The 23,426-nt window shown below is 41.8% G+C and overlaps 1 protein-coding gene across 1 annotated transcript in view; it reads left to right on the top strand.

Moving 5' to 3' along the window:
• Positions 1–3,558: 3,558 nt before the first annotated feature.
• LOC124277944 (WD repeat domain phosphoinositide-interacting protein 3-like) overlaps positions 3,559–23,426 on the top strand; it is a 44,835-nt gene continuing 24,967 nt past the window's right edge. The window contains exons 1-8 of the mRNA XM_046713661.1: positions 3,559–3,707; positions 15,144–15,218; positions 15,719–15,820; positions 17,547–17,634; positions 17,902–17,996; positions 18,139–18,329; positions 18,449–18,534; positions 22,833–22,934. Coding sequence (XP_046569617.1) covers positions 3,641–3,707; positions 15,144–15,218; positions 15,719–15,820; positions 17,547–17,634; positions 17,902–17,996; positions 18,139–18,329; positions 18,449–18,534; positions 22,833–22,934 — 806 coding nt within the window. The 5' untranslated portion in view covers positions 3,559–3,640. The remainder of the gene's footprint in view (positions 3,708–15,143; positions 15,219–15,718; positions 15,821–17,546; positions 17,635–17,901; positions 17,997–18,138; positions 18,330–18,448; positions 18,535–22,832; positions 22,935–23,426) is intronic.

Below are 23,426 nucleotides of genomic sequence, written 5' to 3' on the forward strand. Positions count from 1 at the left end.
TCAGTAATTTAAACCAATCACCTATTCCGCCATATGGAATATTGCTGAGTGCGGCGTAAAACTGTGACGCTCTGAAACTCCATGCGAAATACGACTACGAAAAAGAACCCTTCAGATAAAAGAACGAACGAGTACTTTATTAAATTCCCAAGTAGGTGTGTTACAGATTAAGCACAGTGGTAAGTACACATTATCAGATATATTCTTGTAAATGTAAGTATATAGTCTTAGACAATATAAGAAGCAACACCCCCCCTAAACGGCACGACATGCATGCAGTGAAGCGATCCAAATTAAGAAATCATTTTGAAACTTCGTATGACTTATCCAAAAAGGGACTTGGTAAATACAAGTTCTTTTACCTGCATACATAATTAATTTATTACATTTTTTTGACAGATTTCCTACTAATAGTAGTCTGTAAATTTCAAAGAAGAAGCCTTGCACAGTATATCAAGAAATTGATATTTGCGACAGTTTTGTGACGAGATGCAGGTTCTTATCCCATTAGTTAGACATTGCATGAGGTGGGGTGGTTGCTAAATAAGGACAATCCTACAGTTGTAACGGAACAATCCTCATCAGACATTTGTACTGAGAGAGGTATATTGTGACCGCATTTTATATATGCTGGTGTGCGCAGTTTCTAGCAGAGAGTTTGTTATTTGTGACACAGATGTTTGTGTCAATGAACCTGTGGTAGATCACACGCTCCTCTTCCTGTTGATGTGTGCACAGTGCACGAGAGTCGCATGTAGAGGGGCAAGCGAGCAGAAATACTGCCAAGCAAGAAGGTGACATGTAAAGTAGCTAACAACGGTAAGCATTATCATTTTGACTGCATTTGGGTTACGAAAACTAGAATATACCACGTCGCACCGAGGATGTGCACACCGTCTCGAGACTTGCTCACGGAAGATATATAATGTCACCCAGACCTGCGACATTATACAGTATACATAAGATTTTGATGGTAACAAAAAAGCTCATTAAAATTGAAAAGGAGCCCCAGGGAGACCAGAGATTCAGAACCTGAGGACATCGAGGAACTTGCTTCATTTAGGGCTTTAGCATTGCAGAGACGGCTTGGCAGTAGGGAAAATAATGTGGTTCAGGGACTGTCAGACAGACTAGCACAATATTTCCATTAATATACCTATTCACATAAAACATTTTAAAGGAGGTGCGTCCAGTCACACATAGGTGAGGTGAGGTGAAATTGGGTTTAACGTCCAGTCACACATAGGTGAGGTGAGGTGAAATTGGGTTTAACGTCCAGTCACACATAGGTGAGGTGAGGTGAAATTGGGTTTAACGTCCAGTCACACATAGGTGAGGTGAGGTGAAATTGGGTTTAACGTCCAGTCACACATAGGGCTTACGAGACTCTATTAATTATTAATACATTATAAGTAGATTAATGGTATACACATAATATAACATAATATGGGAGAAAGCAAATTGTAGATAGGACACACTGATAATAACAACAGAGTCATCGACGAAACAACGAAGTAGAAAGACAAAGAATAATAGGAGATTATTAACGTAATCATACAACAGTGTATGAAATATGGCCCGTCCGACCGCCAGAGACGGGTTAGATTTCTGACGGACGATCTAAATTTACAGCTTGCGTGCCCATTCACTTTATCTTGGTGTCTGGCCTGGTTAAATCCATTTTGGGCTGGTAACATTTTGAAGTTAGCAGCCCTGATGTCAGTCTGGGTTTTTGGCTTATTTCATACACTGCATACAAGCATTATTACAATATTTACATATCCTTTCTGCAAGTGGTATAGAAGACATAGTATATCTGCCCGTTTCAACAAACAATGGTAAAATTCCACACCTAAATTTAGCTAACATACGACGATGGTCTCGAAAAATAACATTTTGTTACATAACATTCAACAGCATGGGAGACCTTATACTTTCTGTAAGTTCGTAACTTATTCCCATTAACATTACCGTCATCATCACAGAGCTTAGCGTGCCATTTTGATACGTCCTCATTCAAAACGTCTTTAAAGTATTCTACACAAGATCTAGTTCCCCAATTATTGTTTAACAAATGGGCACAGTTATATTGCCTAACTATATTCATTAACATATTATATTATCCCAAGAGGAAGGAATCCCATTTGCCCGTCGATGAATTACATATATGGTAGCCGATGTTGCTGCAAAGATTTCAATCTTAATAAATATCTGAAACACTCTACTTTTTGTCTTACAAACACTGAAAACCGTCCCATATCCCGCATCATCCACAACAATCCAAATCCCTGGACTGCTCGGAATCTCCGACCAGACAGTGCGCAATTGGCTATGGAAAGCCAGACTTTTTGCCAGAAGACCAGTTCAACGTCACGTCGTTCCCTACATCAACGTGATCTTTGGAGCATGACAATACTCGACCTCACGTTGCACGTGTTTGACAGGTCTTCCTCCAGAAAAACAATGGTCAGTTACCATGGACTTCTTGATCACCGGATTTGTCCCCCATTGCACATCTATGGGATACTCTTGATCGACGCTTGCGCCAGCGTAATCCGCCACCTCAGACACTACAAGAACTGCAAGCAGCACTTCAGCAAGAGTATCAAAACATTCCTTAAGACAGTATTCGGCATCTCCTTTCTTCTATGGGTCACCGCTGCCAAGCTGTTATCAATGCTCATGGTGGTCACACCTGATACTGACATTTTACTCTGACCTCTGTGGTTTTACCAAACACTTTCTGGATAATCATGGTTTGGAAATTTGTAAAGTGATGATTTTACTGTAAATGAGCAATGGTGTCATGTTCGAATCAGTTATATGCACTCAGTAAGTAAACACACCACGCCTAACGTATGTTGTTTGGATAGGCATACATGATAAATATTGATGGACTCAAGTGGGAATGTGTGTATCACGGTATTCGGTCAAAATATGTTGTGAAGTGAAATAACTAATGCCACGTTTGGATTATGGCACAAGTGTAGTAGGGATTTTTGTAGAGTGCCGTCGAACTGAGATACCAAGCCGTAATATATGTGACCTGCGGGTGTTGTGCGCGTGCGCGTGAGAGGGTGGGCGTGCGTGCGAGTGTGTGTGCGTGCGTGCGCGCGCGTGTGTCTGCGATTGATATCTCACATATATGATACCTATAATAACGGGTACTTTTCGTTCGCTTTTAATTTTTGTAAATGGTGTATAATTGTATGAATGATTTGAATGAAGGGTATTCAACCAAAAAAACACACGATAACATCAAATCATAAAATGAGACATTTCCTTCCTTGATTTGCATAGTGGTAAAATGGTTTTAAAAAGTAACCGTGTTTGTATTTTTGTACGAAGAATGTTTCATGGACCAGACCGGTTATCTCGTCCGGTCGGCAATAAGTAACTTTTAGTCTCTGACCTATCCATACTTTTCTCTTTCTCAGTTCTAAATCAATATTCGCACAAAGTCATTCACCCATTACGTTAGAATTTAGGGAATTTAGAAATATTGGCCTACTTAGATATTAGAGATATTTTTTACTCTTTCCTTACAAATGTTATGTTTATTCGTGAAACACACGGACTTCCGGGGACAGAGAGTAGTAATGTGTCGATGTTATGATTGTAAGATTTTTGTATATAAAATATGAATTTAGGTCCTTCAAACTCCTACGGCAACGGTCTTTTATATGCAGGATGGAATCAAGACCAGGGTATGGATTTCATTATTGCTCAGCTTGTGTGTTTATATCAATATCAGCATAAATATTTGGTAGGAGGAGTTAATAGCGGAGTGAGGGTCAACATCAACAGCTGAACAAATGAAGACCCCTCCCCTTTTCTAAATGCGCTCGTCTTAAACATTTCAGTTTTATGTCCGATATACTTATTTTCTTCTTGTTTTTTAAACGCGGCCACTGCGAAAATACAATGACTGATTAGTGTCCATTTAGTCATCTTTGTGTTAACTGTCAATATTCTGAATTCTTTCAGATTAATCTGTAGTCTAGACTCCGACAGAAACTGTTGAAAAAATGGGAGATATCAATCGGCGTGAATATGGGAACCCTCTTAATCAATGCTATCAAATCAGTCAGCTGTTGTTAAGTAATTTTGAATTATCATCATATCACATAATGCTGCTTATTCAGATGTTTAAACGCACATTATTATTAGTAGTGTATAGATACCAGCTCTGATTTTTCCATTCAAATAAGGTGTGTTGAACATTTTATGATTCTGTGAATTATTCCACAACATCCGGGTCGAACATGTATAGAGGATTATATGTTACTTAATTATCCATGTTATACACAATGTGTTTACTTTCATTGCAAATATCCAGTATTTATGATCGATCGTGAATAAACAGTCATCTGTAAAAAAGTATTGCCTACCAAGATAGCATTCGGACGTTGGCCCAATGTTGGCAATGTTGGCAAAACCATTGCCAACGTTGGGCCAACGTCTGAATGCTATCTGGGTACTTATTTATGATGGAGATTTCCTTGTTTCTCCCTTCGGAGAAGTTCGGCACACACTCGATAATTCTTGGCATTGTGTATTTCCTGTAGACGATATGTGTCAAACAAAACCAAGTGTGTGGATGATGCACTTTTGTGGGCTGATGACTTTGAGAAATCCTTCTTCCAGGCATGTAATTGGCTTGACATATGTGGAAGGAATGGCATTACTTTAAACCCTGAAAAGTTCACCTTTGCACAAAACACCGTGGAGTTTGCAGGCTTTGAGATTACTTGTACCAGTGTTTGACCTTACTCAAAGTACCTACAAGCCATCATGGACTACACCAAAGAACATTACAGACATGTGTTCTTGGTTTGGACTCATCAATCAAGTGTCATAGGCATTCAGCAGGGGGCTGAGAGGATGCAGTCATTTTGCCAACTCCTAAAGCCCTGGACACCATTTCTTTGGGTTGACAATCTGGACCACAACAGACTGGATTTTTGGCTCTTCCAGAAGCACTGTCAATGCCTGAAGACCCTGCCATTTTGCTGTCAAGATGGGTGGAAAGTCACTCTGGTTGGACGTTGTTTCACCCACGCTGCAGAATCACGCTATGCACTGATTGAGGGGGAAGGACCATCAGTGGTTGATGCCCAGTCGTTGTCCTTGGATGTGGTGATTTGACCTTTGCAGTTGACCACAAACCTCTTCTGAAGATCTTTGGGGATCGATCACTTGAAGTTGAATGCATCTCGAATGTTCAGTTGTCTGAAGGAAAACACCCAACGCTACAAATTCCACATGGTTCACATCCGTGGAGCGAAACACAGAGCTGCTGATGCTGTATCTTGTCACCCAACTGGTAACCCTGAGAGCATAATCCTAATGGATGATGTTGCAACCATGGACTGTCCTGAACTTTCCACTTCTCTGGATGTTTGTCATAACATCCTTGCTTCCATCAGATGCAGCGAAGAGTCTGACCACAGTGAAGAGGATGCCACTCTCCAGTCTGCTGCGTCTGCAATCAGCTCCTTGGAACCCATCACATGGAACAAGGTGAAAGTAGCCACCACTAGTGATGTGTCCATGGCCAAACTCATTGACATTATTGAGACTGGGATGCCAGAATCTCGCCTTGACCTTCCTACTGCACTACGTGAATATCATCAGTTAAGAGAGCATCTCCACACACACATTGTCACATTTGGCATACCTGATGAACTTTCCTCTGATAGGGGACCCGAATTTACAGCCTCTGCAACCAGAGAGTTCCTTCGCACATGGTCAGTACATCATCTCTTATCTTCTGTCGCCTTCCCCCACAGCAACTGCAGAGCAGAAATTGGTGTGATCACTGGGGCGGTGGGGTAGCCTAATGGTTAAAGCGTTGGCTCGTCACGACGAAGACCCGGGTTCGAATCCCCACATTGGCACAATGTGTGAAGCTCATTTCTGGTGTCCCCCGCCGTGATGTTGCTGGAATATTGCTAAAAGCGGCGTAAAACCAAACTCAGTCAGTGGTGTGATCACTTACATGCATGATCACTGACAGCACTGGACCTCGGGGCGAACTTGACACCGGTGCTTTCCAGCGGGCAATGCTTCAGTACAGGAACACCCCCAGACAGAGACACAAAGTTATCTCCTGCTATTTGTGTTTTTGGCAGAGCCATAAAGGACTTCATCCCCATCCTACCGGTGCAAACCTCATGAGATATGGAGCGATATGTTATTACTGAGGGAGGAGGCACCCAGAAACCAACATGAAGAACAGCTCCCACCCCACGCAGTTGGTGACTTTGTCAGAATCCAGAACCAGACAGGGCCTCACCCACTCAAATGGGACAAAACAGGATGTGTGGTCGAAGTTCGTCAGTTCGACCAGTATGTTGTACGGGTAGATGGATCAGGTAGAGTGACCCTACCCAATAGGATGTTTCTGAGGAAGTACATCCCTGCTTTCCAACCTCCAACTGGATGTTCAGTTGCTGATGACTTGCCAAGGCCACAAACATCTACCCGTGATGCTACCACCACCTCCATCCTACATCCATCTCCAGCTCAGTCAACGTCAAAACACCCACAACATTCTCTACCGGCGACGGATGACACACTCCGCATCAACACCCGATGCCGTCCAAACCAGCTGCTACACCTGACATCTCACTATCTCCGCCACCCTCACCTGATAGATCCCGTCCACTCTGTCCTGTGATCAGAGAACCCACTGTCCTGACAGAGCCACCAAGCATTGATCCTCCTTTACCGACTTCCACAGAAGGCACAAGTGTGAATGTGATTCATTCATGACTTTCTACTCACATATAGGGACCCAGGTGCTCTCACAACCGTCCTAAAGGGCGAAGGAGAGAAACTAACTACTTTTGAATTTAATAACTACCCTTTTGCTCTTCATAGACGTGTAAAGGAATGGGTAAAAAGGTATTCGCAAGTCATGTCTGGTAAATCAAGTGATTGCATGATAACGGTGTGTTAACTACTGCTGCCGATGTTCATAATTCCAGCGAATTGCCAAGCCTTTTACGAGGGCAGGTCGCTGTTCCAGTGATGAACTCCGTCTCAAATAAGTATAGATTGTCGTCAACGGAGCTGTCCTCATCGCAGACGAAGAAGACGAGATCTTCTTCAGCGCAGAAGAAGAAGTCTACAGCTCCTAAGACTTCGTCGAAGTCTCTTCACAGCTCTACGCAGAAGAAGAGATCCTTCACTGCCGATATTGTACCTCCTGAAGAAGCAGACGTGTATGATGATCCCCCCATCCTCATACCTGAAGACACAGTCGTCAGCAAGAAGATGAAGCCTGCTTCAACAGCTACATCGGCAACTATATCAGCGCAGACATTGACAGAAGACCTATCAACGCAGACATCGGGTACCAGAGATAGCAGCAGCGTCAACTCTTCACAAGTGCAGCGTAGCTTAGAAGAGGCCTCAACGTTCTCAGAAGCATCATCAACAACCCTGCAGCAGTCTCAACTTACGTCGCAGAACTTCAACCCGGGGCTGTTTATGCAACAGTTTACAGATCAGATGATGTCAATGATGGAACCTTGCTTCACGCAGGAGGAAGCTGCTACGAAGACCACTACAACGTCTACAAACATGCGCAAAGGTTCAGCAGCATCTCCAACGCACCTGGATGAAGAGGAAAGCCTTCGCGAAGGCCCACGCACCTGACGATCTTCAACGTCTGAAGCTAGAAATCTGGACAACGCTGCCAACGTCAGCTCAGCCTTAGACGTCCCCGAAGATATGGATCGTCATCACCATCGAACTTAGACTCACATCGAGAACCTGCGCACAGGCACTCCACATCTCACAGAGGGGAGATTACATCAATCAGCCTTCGTGAAGCCCTCGAGAGATATCTCAAGACTCCAGGAGGCAGAGGTACAGATAAGTTGCATATCTGCGTAAATTACGCAAATATTTATGTAAAAACTCAATTCCTATTAAGTCTATTGCATGCAAGTACGCTTGAATTTTTGTAAATAGCCAATAAATGTGATCTTACATGCGTGCACACAAAAATGTCAAATCTTAGCTTGCGTACATGTGGATAGATAAAATAACTTATGTATGTTGAGAGGTTCTATTTCAGGACAGGAAGTTTGCAACTTGCAGTCTTTCTGATCGTTTCTCATATTACAGATCAAATATAAATATCAAACACAAACAACTTTATTATATTTTTACAATTAATGGAAAATGTCAAAATACCCAATTGAGTTTGAGTGAGGTGAGTACAATTGGTTTGGTTACTCAAAGCAAAATTAGGATACCCATTTGAGACAAACACAAGAGAGTACATAACTCAATGACCCAAAAAGTTATCTGTAGCTCTGCCAGGAGGAATACATGGTTCACCTGCACGCAGCTCTACATACAGATCTACATACAGAGTCATTACTCACGTCATTATGGATCTTCAGATAGGGAAATGTCCAACTTCACCGTCTGAAGTTAGAAGTCTGGAGAACTCTACTAACGTCAGCTCAGCATAACAGACCCCTCCGATGACAGTCGCCCTGCTTGAAGGAAAATTAGCTATGCAAGCTCTCTCGGATGAAGGCCTGCACGAACGGTTACGTTCACGAAGATCTTTACCGTCAGAAGTATCAGCAGTTAGAAGCCTGGAAGATTCAACGAAAGCAGGCTTAGCGTTAGCAGTCCACAATGGAGCCTCCACACAGTTTCAGCGTCTCAGCATGAAGGATTCTAACACAGAAGTGGATCTAGTCGTTCACCAGGATTCTACAGACTGCGCAGATACGGATCTTCAACTTGGACCTTCATCAACCTGCGTGCAGGCACTCACGGGGAGGATTATAATCAGAGTCAGCATGTCCCATCGTTCAACAATAGCAGATTTCCCCTTCATCATACGGAGCCCTTCATGATACATCAAGGTTTGAGATTACAAGATCATCAGTGAATCCCGTAATAGATCTTCAAGACGGAAGATAAGAAGATTACGCAACTGGACACTACAACTAGATGTTGGCTATGTTGGATCAATGCGTGACTGAAGGAAGAGACGCACACCTGAACTAATGATGTCAGATAACATCCGATGAAACACTGAAGATGAATTTTCATCACATGGGCTTACAAGATATCAAGAGGATAGTTGACAGCATTGACGCAGTTCCTCAGCGAGACATCGGTTACAGACAACTTTACAGAACATTTGTATAATATGACGACTGCAGTAAAGATTATAAAGTTGAAAGAATACAGTCACAACAGACAGGGAACAGTCTGCTTACATCGGTACTACGCGGTGAAGTTTTCGCGTGCTTCCACTCAGCCATCTAGACACGTGTTCACTCGTGTAACTCCGGCACAAGCTGAACAGAGAGGTTACGGACAAGGCAGAGTGTTGACGAAGAAATCAACGACTGCACAAGATTCTACGAGGATCATTTACCTGCAACCCCACTGACGTCACATCTGGAATCTGATTGGTCCATGAGAGACAGCGCCCTGCGCAGAACTCGGTCATAGTCACGTGCCAGGAAGTCGTCTACAGTTGTAAACAACTCTTTCAACGTGGGAAAGGCTCCATTTACAGTCCAGTTAGCAGGGTACAGCGTGTCTTCATGGGTCATAGAGGACTTCCTCTGTCAGCAGAATTAATATTGGTTATCTGGGGACTTACAGCGACTAGCGTTAGACGGTTTCTGCTCACGGCAGCCAGTCGACTATAAATAGACTTCATATCGATTGCAGTCACAGTACATCATAGATTTTTGCTGATCTAGAGACGACGTATTATACATCATCGCTGCACATTGTTGGGATTCTGGTGACAACATCTTTATTACATATTATCGGAAGATTGATGAGACGAGCTTCAAGCCATGATTCCAGAATCGATCATCTCTCCGCTTCCATGACGGACATGGCAAGGGCTCCTAGATCCACGTACGTGCAACGTACGACATGCTTGCAGTAGATAGCTAGTAATCTCCTAATCGGACATGGAACCAAAACAGGATCTTCAATTTCTGGGAATATGGCTCATCACACCACAGAATCACACGGTCATCCCAGAGGATCGTTGGGTCAAGATACAACATATGATATCTCAAGCAATGCTCTCTCCGTTGACACTACGTGCTTGGCAAAGCACGCTCAGTCTACTCACCTCAGCTCAAGACATGACTCGCAGAGGGAGATTACAGCTGCACCCACTACAAATATTTGTGAACGCCCATCTCGACAGTCTGGATCCGCTGATACTACCGGACAACCTGAAACCATACCTCCTATGGTGGACTCGGAAGTCGAATGTTTGCGGAGGAACCTTTTTTGTCAGAACCGATTTGCAACACTCATCTCTACGTGGATGCATCACTACAAGGATGGGGTGCTCACCTTGACAACAAAGTGGCAGCAGGGAAGTGGTCGAGTCAGGATCAGAGTCTGCACATCAACCTGTTGGAGATGAAAGCAGTGATCAACGCTTTACAACACTGGTCCAGCATACTAAGGAACGCAAGGCTCACGGTCCACACGGATAACTTCACAGTAGCGTTCTACATCAACAAACAAGGATCAACAAGTCTGCTAAAACTCAGCTTTCTCCTGTTCAGCATCATCGACGAACCTGAACATCTACATGAAGGCATGCCACATTCCAGGAGCAAAGACTGTCATAGCAGACTCCCTATCTCGTCCACTACAACCATCCCTGACGGAATGGAAGTTACATCCAGAAGTGTTCCGGTTCGTCGTACAGACAATAGGATCTCCACTGATAGACCTGTTTGCACCAAAGTTCAACAAACAACTACCAACATTCGTCTCACCGATTCCGGATCCTCAGGCATGGGCAACAGATGCTTTAAGCATCTCATGGGAAGGACTAAACGCACTAAGTAATACAGAAAATCAAGCAGACGACAACGTTACAACTGATTTTGGTCGCGCCCTATTGGCCAGTGAGGGTATGGTTTCCCGTCCTCATACAAGAACTCGGAAGTCCAACACTGAAACTACCAGAGTGGTCGAACCTGAGTGGAGTGTATCAAAGCTTGCCTGAAGACAAGAGGGTACTCTGCCGGAGCAGCGAAAGTAGTAACACTAGCTTTACGCAGATCAACTCACAACTTGTACGACGACAAGTGGCAGAGATTTGAACAGTATGCAACGAGGAAAGGCTTTACGGCGGTGAAAGCAACCCCTCCTCAAGTGGCAGAGTACTTGTGTCATTTGCGACAGACGAGACACTTAAAAGGTTCAACACTCTCAACGTACCTGGCTGCTCTCAGCACAGTTATCACCATGAAGACGGGTGTCAAGTTGACCAAAGTAACAGGGATAACGGCACTACTACGGTCGTTCAAGTTGGAAGACCAACAAAAGAAATTCAAGGCTCCTGCCTGGGATCTCAACGTAGTTCTACAACATCTCACCAGTGATGCCTACGAGCCTCTAGAATGGATATCCTTTGAATTACTGACTCAGAAAAAGTTGTTTCTGATCGCCCTAGCAACAGCAGCACGGATGTCAGAAATACATGCTCTGGACTTTGAACGAACACAATTTGAAGCAAGACATCGTGATGGGACTTTATTGCCAAGAACTAACTGCCCGGCCAGTCTGACAGACAGTTCCACATCCCAGCACTTTCTACAGTCTTTGGGCCACGGGATACACAGGATTTATCCTTATGCCCTGTCAAAGGACAAAAGGGGGCGGTGGGGTAGCCTAGTGGTTAAAGCGTTGGCTCGTCACGCCGAAGACCCGGGTTCGATTCCCCACATGGGCACAATGTGTTAAGCCCATTTCTGGTGTCCCCCGCCGTGATATTGCTGGAATATTGCTAAAAGCGGCGTAAAACCAAACTCAGTCAGTCAGTCAGTCAAAGGACAAAAATAAATTCAAGTGCCTGTTCATCCCCTTATCCACTGAGATGACCACGGAAGTCTCACGGACAACTATATCAGTTTGGATGAGAGCCGTCATACTAAGGGCCTACAAAGCAGCAGGACTTGAGCCTCCATGAGCCTCCAATCCCCACGAAGTCAGAGCCTTGGCGTTTACACTTGCTCTGCATGGAAACTGCTCGATTACAACAATAATGGAGGGCTGCTTTTGGAAATCGGACACAGTGTTTGCCAACCACTACCTCAGAGACTTTGCACCGAAAACATCTCAGGCATTCACCAGTTTGGGCCACTTGTTGTAGCACAACAACTAACGGTTCCACAAAGGCGCTGAGAAAAATCTCACCCATTTATCACGTGACTTGTGAAAACCAACGCTCTGGAGAGCAATGGCTATAAGTCCATTCACACGTTTAGGACAGACTAGCATGAGTGATTAGACCCTGTACTTGTATAAGTCTTACTTGTACATGAAGAAGGGTCGCATCTCCACTTGATGCACGCATCAAGAGATGGAGTTGCAATAGATAACTCATGGAACATATGTATAACTAAAATCCACACGAAAATGTCAGGAAAAGTTTCAGAAGAAATCTGACAAGTTGCGGTCCCCCTTCCCCCGACTCATCAGATGGAAGTTGGAAGAACAGAATCATCATCAGTGCCGTCATAAGTTCCCATGGGGGGTAATACAGGACGTAAAACAGCAGCCAGTGAATCCAGGAACTGGCCTGACCCACCACCGATTCCGACGGATTCCGCAAGCATTTAGCATGAGTCAGGATGAGGAAAAATATGTAATTTTCTGACTAAAATTGATATTTTATACTTATTGACTCATGAGGTGAACCCTCCCAACTTCCCCTCTCAGGGCACTCTGGATTTTCCGGTGTAACAGGCCAAACTGTCCCCCTGGCCAAACCTTCCCCGGGGAAACTTTGGCCTAGGACTAACTTTCCCCTGGGAAAACTTTAGCCTAGGACAAACTTTCCACGGGGAAACTTTAGCCTAGGCCAAACTTTCCCCACCCTTGAATCAACTTTAAAGGCTACTTGTTTCAAACCCTTGTTCTTATATCAAAAGAGGGAGATTCTGGCCAAGCTAGGCTATTTCTTCCCCAACCTTGTTTTCATGTTAATGTTTGTCTTGGAAAATTCAGAAACGAAAGCAAGACATAGCTATTCACGTGAACACATTGCTAAGATATTCATGTTGATGTCAAGTTCCATTAACAATTTACAGATCATATTCATCTTCATTTATAACATGTACTTGGTTCACATTTTGTTTCAATATCTTTATATAAGATATATATTTATATTTCAGTAATTTAAACTAAATACCCAGTTTTTACTTGGATGTCCATATCCATTCAAAACTTTATTCCCTCACTCATGGCTTTAAATATGTCATCCACGTTGGCGACATCAACTTAACAGTTGGAAGCAGACGTAAATGTCAACACAACAACAATAACCCAACACAATATCTATATCAAATGCTGTATCATCTCTCATTCCCCTATATTGCCTTATTCTATATTCTATATTATGGATTAGTAAACAAGCTTATGTGAATAATATTCCATTACATTTATTCATAAATACAACAAATATTAGATAATAAACAGCATGATAAGAGAGCAAGAAACCTGTGTATATTACATCTTAAATTTACCCATCATATTTACCCATCAAATGTTTACCTCTTACGGTGACATGATTTGGACAGATGAAGAACTAATGCAATGTGTCTTCATAGGAATGGCGGCAGGAGCAGGATGGATTTAGAGATCAATGCCATTCAAACATGTATGCATTCAAATTACTACACCCAAGTCAGAGGCAAAAATGGACTATTTGGCCAAAATGTGTACCAAAATATAAGTAAAATATGAGCAAGGGTGGGGAAGAAGTAGCCTAGGTAGGCCAGAATCTCCCCCTATTGATATAACAGCAAGGGTGGGAAAGAAGTAGCCTAGGTAGGCCAGAATCTCCCCATATTGATATAAGAGCAAGGGTGGGGAAGAAGTAGCCTAGGTAGGCCAGAATCTCCCCCTTTTGATATAAGAGCAAGGGTGGGGAAGAAGTAGCCTAGGTAGGCCAGAATCTCCCCCTTTTGATATAAGAACAAGGGTCGGTAAGAAGTAGGTTAGGTAGGCCAGAATCTCCCCCTTCTGATATAAGAGCAAGGGTGGGTGAAGAAGTAGCCTAGGTAGGCCAGAATCTCCAACCTTTTGATATAAGAGCAAGGGTGGGGAAGAAGTAGCCTAGGTAGGCCAGAATCTCCCCCTATTGATATAACAGCAAGGGTGGGAAAGAAGTAGCCTAGGTAGGCCAGAATCTCCCCATATTGATATAAGAGCAAGGGTGGGGAAGAAGTAGCCTAGGTAGGCCAGAATCTCCCCGTTTTGATATAAGAGCAAGGGTGGGGAAGAAGTAGCCTAGGTAGGCCAGAATCTCCCCCTTTTGATATAAGAGCAAGGGTCGGTAAGAAGTAGGTTAGGTAGGCCAGAATCTCCCCCTTCTGATATAAGAGCAAGGGTGGGTGAAGAAGTAGCCTAGGTAGGCCAGAATCTCCAACCTTTTGATATAAGAGCAAGGGTGGGGAAGAAGTAGCCTAGGTAGGCCAGAATCCCCCACTTTTGATAAAAGAGCAAGGGTGGGGAAGAAGTAGCCTAGCTAGGCCAGAATCTCCCCCTTTTGATATAATAAGAGCAAGGGTGGGGAAGAAGTAGCCTAGCTAGGCCAGAATCTCCCCCTTTTGATATAATAAGAGCAAGGGTGGGGAAGAAGTAGCCTAGGTAGGCCAGAATCTCCCTTTTGATATAAGAGCAAGGGTGGGGAAGAAGTAGCCTAGGTAGGCCAGAATCTCCCTCCTTTTGATAAAAGAGCAAGGGTGGGGAAGAAGTAGCCTAGCTAGGCCAGAATCTCCCCCTTTTGATATAATAAGAGCAAGGGTGGGGAAGAAGTAGCCTAGGTAGGCCAGAATCTCCCCATTTTGACCAAAAAGGGCGCCAAAGGAGGCAAGGGAGACTACTCGTGGGTGAGTGATGATTTTACGTGTGCTTTCTAGAAGGGAACTTCAAGGGATTTCAAGTGTTCCACTATCATTTGCAAGAAGAAGGAGACAAGCATTTAGCATTAGTCAGGATAAGTATAAAATATCAATTTTAGTCAGAAAATGACCATTTATTGCATATATATGTACACAAATAAATATAACAGTTCTATGTTAATTTGTTTTAAATGATCATTTCAGGATGTTTTGCTTGTGGGATGGAAACAGGGTTTCGAGTGTACAATGCAGATCCCCTGAAGGAGAAAGAGAGGCAAGGTAGATGCTCAGTTTTGTCATATAATCTTTTTGATGAGGATTGATGCTCATGGTATATAGACTGCTGATTTATATATATATATACTGTTTGATCATGTTATCTGCAGATGTTCTTTGAGATTCTTTTGTCTTTAGACCGCCTCCGTGGTGTAGTGGTTAGAGCGTCCGCCCGGAGAGAGGAAGGTCGCGGGTTCGATCCCCGACCGCGTCATACCAAAAGACGTTAAGATATGGTACTTGTTGGTCCCTGCCTGGCTCTCGGCATTAATGGGTACAACAAGGACTGGTCGGCTCGGAGTCAGTATTATGAGTCTGAGTGGGGTATTCATGCTTCACTGCGGCATGGTATCTCAGTGGGCTAGCACTATAAAACCAGCTTCAGTCTGGGCAAGTACAAGCAGCCGCACATACACATACACACGCATGCACGTCGTCATATAAGCGAAATATTCTCAAGCACGACGTAAAACCCAATTTCACCTGACCTCTTTTGTCTTTAGATTTTGCTGATGGAGGTGTTGCTCTGATAGAGATGTTGTTCCGCTGTAATTATCTTGCTCTTGTCGGTGGAGGAAAAAATCCAAAGTATCCACCAAATAAAGGTATGCACAAGAAGTTATCAAATCAGTCTTATTTTTGTACATGCACAAGTTTGTATTAACTTATCATCTGTGAAATATATCCTTAACAGTTTCATTGTTCAAATATTTTGAAGTGTTTGATCATAGAAGTTAACAACTTTGGTGAGCGTCATAAAATCTATTCTTTGTCAAGTTGTTGGGGTCGAGGGGTGTGGGGTGTGTGTGTGGCCCTTAAGTGTTAGATCATAACAACTTTGGTTGGGGCATATGTCATCTTTTCAAAACAATTCAGTTTTATTTCCAACCCATTGAATAGTTGTTGCACTCAGACACATTCACCAGTTCGGTCACGTACCGATCCGTCAAATTTCTGATTTCAGACTAGTAAAATGAATTCGACGGATCGGCACTGTGATCTTAGCTATGAATTAGTTATAAAATATTGGATCCTACCAAAGAAAAGACGCAAGGGGTGTTGGATGGTTTGACTCTATATTTTTGTACCTTTGTAGAGTATATATCTTTGCCTACTCATATGATACAATGAGAAATTGATGCATTAAATATATGTTTGGACTCTATATTTTTTTACTTTTGTACAAAAATTGAAATTGATGCATTAAATAAAATGCATTCATAAGGAGAAATATATAGTTCGTGATGTTCAAACTTCTCGTGTAGTAATTTAGACTTGGTGCATAAACCTGGGAGTATAATAATGTAAGGTATACAAAGTCACACGGTCAGGATTAAACTTTGGTCTCTCTAATCTCAAATATCTTTGTTATAAAAATTGCTTAACACAAGGTAAGTTTTTCATTTTGGTTGGCTAGTGGTCCTACAAACTTAACAAGAAAAATTGGTGCTTTGTACATAATATTCTGGTAGATACTTTTGTCTGCTCTCCTCATACCTAGGACATACAAGGAGGACATGAAATTCGTCTTATTCTGTGTTTCTACAGAACGGGCAGACCGATGCATCAGGGTCAGGGTTTTTAGCCCGCCGTAAATTTTGTATACAGAAATTATGAGCACTACATCTGAACTTTGAAAGTGCTCTACGGAGCTTACCTATTTTCTGTACAAGATACGTCTATTCAAAGTCATAACTAAATAGTAATTGCCTAACATATGATATTCAGTTCAATGTCAGCAATCAGAAAGTCTTCACCGGAATCTGTTCTTGTTCATTGAAAAAAACATGTATAGTCTAGTCTAATCTAATACAAGCCGACCCTTTAATTAATGAACTTAGACTCTCCCAGTGTGTTAACACAGTCTGAAATTCGACCGATTAGCACAGAACCACTCAAGCATGATTCAACGGATCGGCACTGTTGGCTGTTCAAAATTCGACGGATTAGGCTATAACCACCAGTTCTCTTGTTTTCCTAATTAACATGGCTAATTGACTTGCTCTGTAAACATTACAGATGTAAACAGATGTTTGTTGACAACTTTTGTCAGAGTAAAAGTTCCAGGTGGGAATCATCTCATCAGAAAGCAATTGTAGTATTTAGAAAAGAGTCCAATATGCAGTGCTGGATGCTGATGCAATCAATATTTCAGTATTGATGTATTTAACCAAGATTTAAAGGTGGCTGTACATAATATACATGATATAGAGTGAGTGACAGAGTGCTCACTTTCCAATTTAGTCCACTGTAGTGTGTCCTCACAACTAGAATGTGGAAACTGTACATATTGCTGAAGTTGTGCTTGACCAGTCCATGTTGTTTGTCCAGTGATGGTGTGGGATGACTTGAAGAAGAAACATGTCATTGAGCTGGAGTTCTCCACTGATGTCCGAGGTGTCAAGTTACGCAGAGATAGGTCAGTCATACTTTGTTGTTACATTACAGTAATGCAGTTTAAAGCCACTCATGTCTTATCATGCAGGAGTGAAGACCACCCAATACTAGTTGTAGGATATGGCCGAACTTGAACTTGTTATGAAACCTTCATTGAGCGCTGCAGCTCAACATATCTTGAGTCAGTGTGGCAGATGTTCATATGATAATCTGTATGTATGTTTTGATGCTGATGGTCAATGGTGTTGTCAACTTATGATTGATATGTTCCATGTTACCATGGTTACAGGATTGTGGCAGTGCTGGACACAATGATCAAAGTGTACACATTCACCCAGAATCCCCAGCAGCTTCATGTTTTTGAGACAGGACATAACCCTAAAGGTGAGTCAACATATCTTACAGCAGCTCTAACCATACCTTTGCTCTTTTAAGATGGAGTTCAGTTAGTTAGTGACTGTCTTAGAATGATTCCGTTGTGTTCTTGTATTGGCAGCAATCTGATCTGTCTGTTTCTTCATTCCAGGTCTGTGTGTGATGTGCCCCAACAGCAATAACTCTCTACTGTCCTTTCCCGGGAGAAAAGTTGGCCATGTGCAAATAATTGATCTTGCAGAGACTGAGAAGTCTCCAGTGGATATAGCTGCCCATGAGGCTAACCTTGGCTGTATGTCCATGAATACTCAGGGTACCCGACTTGCCACAGCCTCTGAGAAGGTAGGCTCCTGTCTGTGTTGTGTTGGAACTTGTGTACAGAACTGACAGGCTGACAGATATCATCAGTAATATCACAAACTATTATAATTTATAACTTAGATCATGCATCTCATTTTTAGGGAACTTTAATACGAGTGTTCGACACAAGTACTGGAGCTAGACTGCATGAGCTGCGACGTGGAACAAATAGCGCTAATATCTACTGGTAAGTGTTTTATGGCTGACTGTAATTGTATCTTGCCTACTACATCAGTGTAATGTAACAAATCTACTACATCAGTGTAATGTAACCAGCCTACTACATCAGTGTAATGTAACCAGCCTACTACATCAGTGTAATTAACTAGCCTACTACATCAGTGTAATGTAACCAGCCTACTACATCAGCGTAATGTAACCAGCCTACTACATCAGTGTAATGTAACAAACCTACTACATCAGTGTAATGTAACCAGCCTACTACATCAGTGTAATGTAACCAGCCTACTACATCAGTGTAATGTAACCAGCCTACTACATCAGTGTAATGTAACAAACCTACTACATCAGTGTAATGTAACCAGCCTACTACATCAGTGTAATGTAACAAACCTACTACATCAGTGTAATGTAACCAGCCTACTACATCAGTGTAATGTAACCAGCCTACTACATCAGTGTAATGTAACCAGCCTACTACATCAGTGTAATACTACATCAGTAACAAACCTACTACATCAGTGTAATGTAACCAGCCTACTACATCAGTGTAATGTAACCCAGCCTACTACATCAGTGTAATGTAACCAACCTACTACATCAGTGTAATGTAACCAGCCTACTACATCAGTGTAATGTAACCAGCCTACTACATCAGTGTAATGTAACCAGCCTACTACATCAGTGTAATGTAACCAGCCTACTACATCAGTGTAATGTAACCAGCCTACTACATCAGTGTAATGTAACCAACCTACTACATCAGTGTAATGTAACAAACCTACTACATCAGTGTAATGTAACAAACCTACTACATCAGTGTAATGTAACAAACCTACTACATCAGTGTAATGTAACAAACCTACTACATCAGTGTAATGTAACAAGCCTACTACATCAGTGTAATGTAACTACATCAGTGTAATGTAACCAGCCTACTACATCAGTGTAATGTAACAAACCTACTACATCAGTGTAATGTAACCAAACCTTACTACATCAGTGTAATGTAACAAACCTACTACATCAGTGTAATGTAACCAGCCTACTACATCAGTGTAATGTAACCAGCCTACTACATCAGTGTAATGTAACCAGCCTACTACATCAGTGTAATGTAACCAACCTACTACATCAGTGTAATGTAACCAGCCTACTACATCAGTGTAATGTAACAAACCTACTACATCAGTGTAATGTAACCAGCCTACTACATCAGTGTAATGTAACCAGCCTACTACATCAGTGTAATGTAACCAACCTACTACATCAGTGTAATGTAACCAGCCTACTACATCAGTGTAATGTAACCAGCCTACTACATCAGTGTAATGTAACCAGCCTACTACATCAGTGTAATGTAACAAACCTACTACATCAGTGTAATGTAACCAAACCTACTACATCAGTGTAATGTAACAAACCTACTACATCAGTGTAATGTAACAAACCTACTACATCAGTGTAATGTAACAAACCTACTACATCAGTGTAATGTAACCAACCTACTACATCAGTGTAATGTAACCAGCCTACTACATCAGTGTAATGTAACCAGCCTACTACATCAGTGTAATGTAACAAACCTACTACATCAGTGTAATGTAACCAGCCTACTACATCAGTGTAATGTAACAAACCTACTACATCAGTGTAATGTAACAAACCTACTACATCAGTGTAATGTAACCAGCCTACTACATCAGTGTAATGTAACAAACCTACTACATCAGTGTAATGTAACTACATCAGCCTACTACATCAGTGTAATGTAACAAACCTACTACATCAGTGTAATGTAACCAGCCTACTACATCAGTGTGTAATGCCTACTACATCAGTGTAATGTAACCCTAAACCTACTACATCAGTGTAATGTAACAAACCTACTACATCAGTGTAATGTAACAAACCTACTACATCAGTGTAATGTAACCAGCCTACTACATCAGTGTAATGTAACCAACTACATCCTACTACATCAGTGTAATGTAACAAACCTTACTACAGTGTAATGTAACCAGCCTACTACATCAGTGTAATGTAACAAGCCTACTACATCAGTGTAATGTAACAAACCTAACCTACTACACATCAGTGTAATGTAACCAACCTACTACATCAGTGTAATGTAACAAACCTACTACATCAGTGTAATGTAACCAGCCTACTACATCAGTGTAATGTAACATCAAATGTAACCTACTACATCAGTGTAATGTAACCAGCCTACTACATCAGTGTAATGTAACATCAGCCTACTACATCAGTGTAATGTAACAAGCCTACTACATCAGTGTAATGTAACCAGCCTACTACATCAGTGTAATGTAACCAGCCTACTACATCAGTGTAATGTAACCAGCCTACTACATCAGTGTAATGTAACCAGCCTACTACATCAGTGTAATGTAACCAGCCTACTACATCCTACTACATCAGTGTAATGTAACAAACCTACTACATCAGTGTAATGTAACCAGCCTACTACATCAGTGTAATGTAACAAACCTACTACATCAGTGTAATGTAACCAGCCTACTACATCAGTGTAATGTAACAAACCTACTACATCAGTGTAATGTAACCAGCCTACTACATCAGTGTAATGTAACCAGCCTACATCAGTGTAATGTAACAAGCCTACTACATCAGTGTAATGTAACCAGCCTACTACATCAGTGTAATGTAACCTACTACATCAGTGTAATGTAACCAGCCTACTACATCAGTGTAATGTAACAAACCTACTACATCAGTGTAATAAACCTACTACATCAGTGTAATGTAACCTACTACATCAGTGTAATGTAACCAGCCTACTACATCAGTGTAATGTAACAAGCCTACTACATCAGTGTAATGTAACAAACCTACTACATCAGTGTAATGTAACCAGCCTACTACATCAGTGTAATGTAACCAGCCTACTACATCAGTGTAATGTAACCAGCCTACTACATCAGTGTAATGTAACCAGCCTACTACATCAGTGTAATGTAACCAGCCTACTACATCAGTGTAATGTAACCAGCCTACTACATCAGTGTAATGTAACAAACCTACTACATCAGTGTAATGTAACCAGCCTACTACATCAGTGTAATGTAACCAGCCTACTACATCAGTGTAATGTAACCAGCCTACTACCTACTACATCAGTGTAATGTAACCCTAACCTACTACATCAGTGTAATGTAATGTAATGTAACCAGCCTACTACATCAGTGTAATGTAACCAGCCTACTACATCAGTGTAATGTAACCAGCCTACTACATCAGTGTAATGTAACCAACCTACATCAGTGTAATGTAACTACTACATCAGTGTAATGTAACCAACCTACTACATCAGTGTAATGTAACAAACCTACTACATCAGTGTAATGTAACCAGCCTACTACATCAGTGTAATGTAACCAGCCTACTACATCAGTGTAATGTAAGGAGCCTTCTTCATCACTGTAATGTAACCAGCCTGCTACACCAGTGCAGTTTATGCAGCTTTCTTCATCAGTGTAATGTAAGGAGCCTACTACATCAGTGTAATGTAACCAGCCTACTACATCAGTGTAATGTAACCAGCCTACTACATCAGTGTAATATAACAAACCTACTACATCAGTGTAATGTAAGCAGCCTACTACATCAGTGTAATGTAACTAGCCTACTACATCAGTGTAATGTAACCAGCCTACTACATCAGTGTAATGTAACCAACCTACTACATCAGTGTAATGTAACAAACCTACTACATCAGTGTAATGTAACCAGCCTACTACATCAGTGTAATGTAACAAACCTACTACATCAGTGTAATGTAACCAGCCTACTACATCAGTGTAATGTAAGGAGCCTTCTTCATCACTGTAATGTAACCAGCCTGCTACACCAGTGCAGTTTATGCAGCTTTCTTCATCAGTGTAATGTAAGGAGCCTTCTTCATCACTGTAATGTAACCAGCCTGCTACACCAGTGCAGTTTAAGCAGCTTTCTTCATCAGTGTAATGTAAGGAGCCTTCTTCATCACTGTAATGTAACCAGCCTGCTACACCAGTGCAGTTTAAGCAGCTTCCTTCATCAGTGTAATGTAAGGAGCCTTCTTCATCACTGTAATGTAACCAGCCTGCTACACCAGTGCAGTTTAAGCAGCTTTCTTCATCACTGTAATGTAATGGACCTACAACATCACTGTCATGATAGCTGCCCTACTACATCACTGTAATTGTAGCTTACCTACTAAAGCTAGGTTACTATTATTCACAAGTGTAGGTAGATATGTTGTAACATCTTTGTTTGTTGCAGCATCAACTTCAATGCTGACTCTTCCCTCCTGTGTGTCTCCAGTGATCACGGAACTGTTCACATCTTCTCAACTGAAGATCCAAGGAAAAACAAACAATCTAGGTGCAGGGCCTTTCTCTACATAGTCTTGAGCTGTCATGTCACCCTCTGTATGCCTCCTCACAAGTGTGTTGGGAAGAACATTTGTATACACCATTCACTGACACATTTTGGCTTTCAGAATACAACATGAGTAATATATATTCTTCCTTATCCTGATACAATATGCTGAAATTTCTTCTATCTTGATAAATATCTAAAAAACAAAATACAAAATGTGCCTCTCCACCAAGGAACATTCTTCGTCCAACTTATATCTTTTAGCTCCCAAGTCAATATTGGCACATTTTGATTGCATTTGTGACTAACATTTCAGTGGAAGGTGACTGTATACAATAATGCTTCTACCTTGTGTTTTTAGTTAGACTGTTCACGTTATACTAGTGTGCTTTTGACTGAGTGATAGTCAAGTGTGGTGATCTGAGTCAATCATCATGTGTTTGTCACATCTCAACTTGTGTTATTTAATGTGTTTATTTTTATTGTTGATAATAC

The sequence above is a fragment of the Haliotis rubra genome, unplaced genomic scaffold (genome assembly GCF_003918875.1).
Source record: "Haliotis rubra isolate DU_JTF1 unplaced genomic scaffold, ASM391887v1 Scf23, whole genome shotgun sequence".
Lineage (NCBI taxonomy): Eukaryota > Metazoa > Mollusca > Gastropoda > Lepetellida > Haliotidae > Haliotis > Haliotis rubra.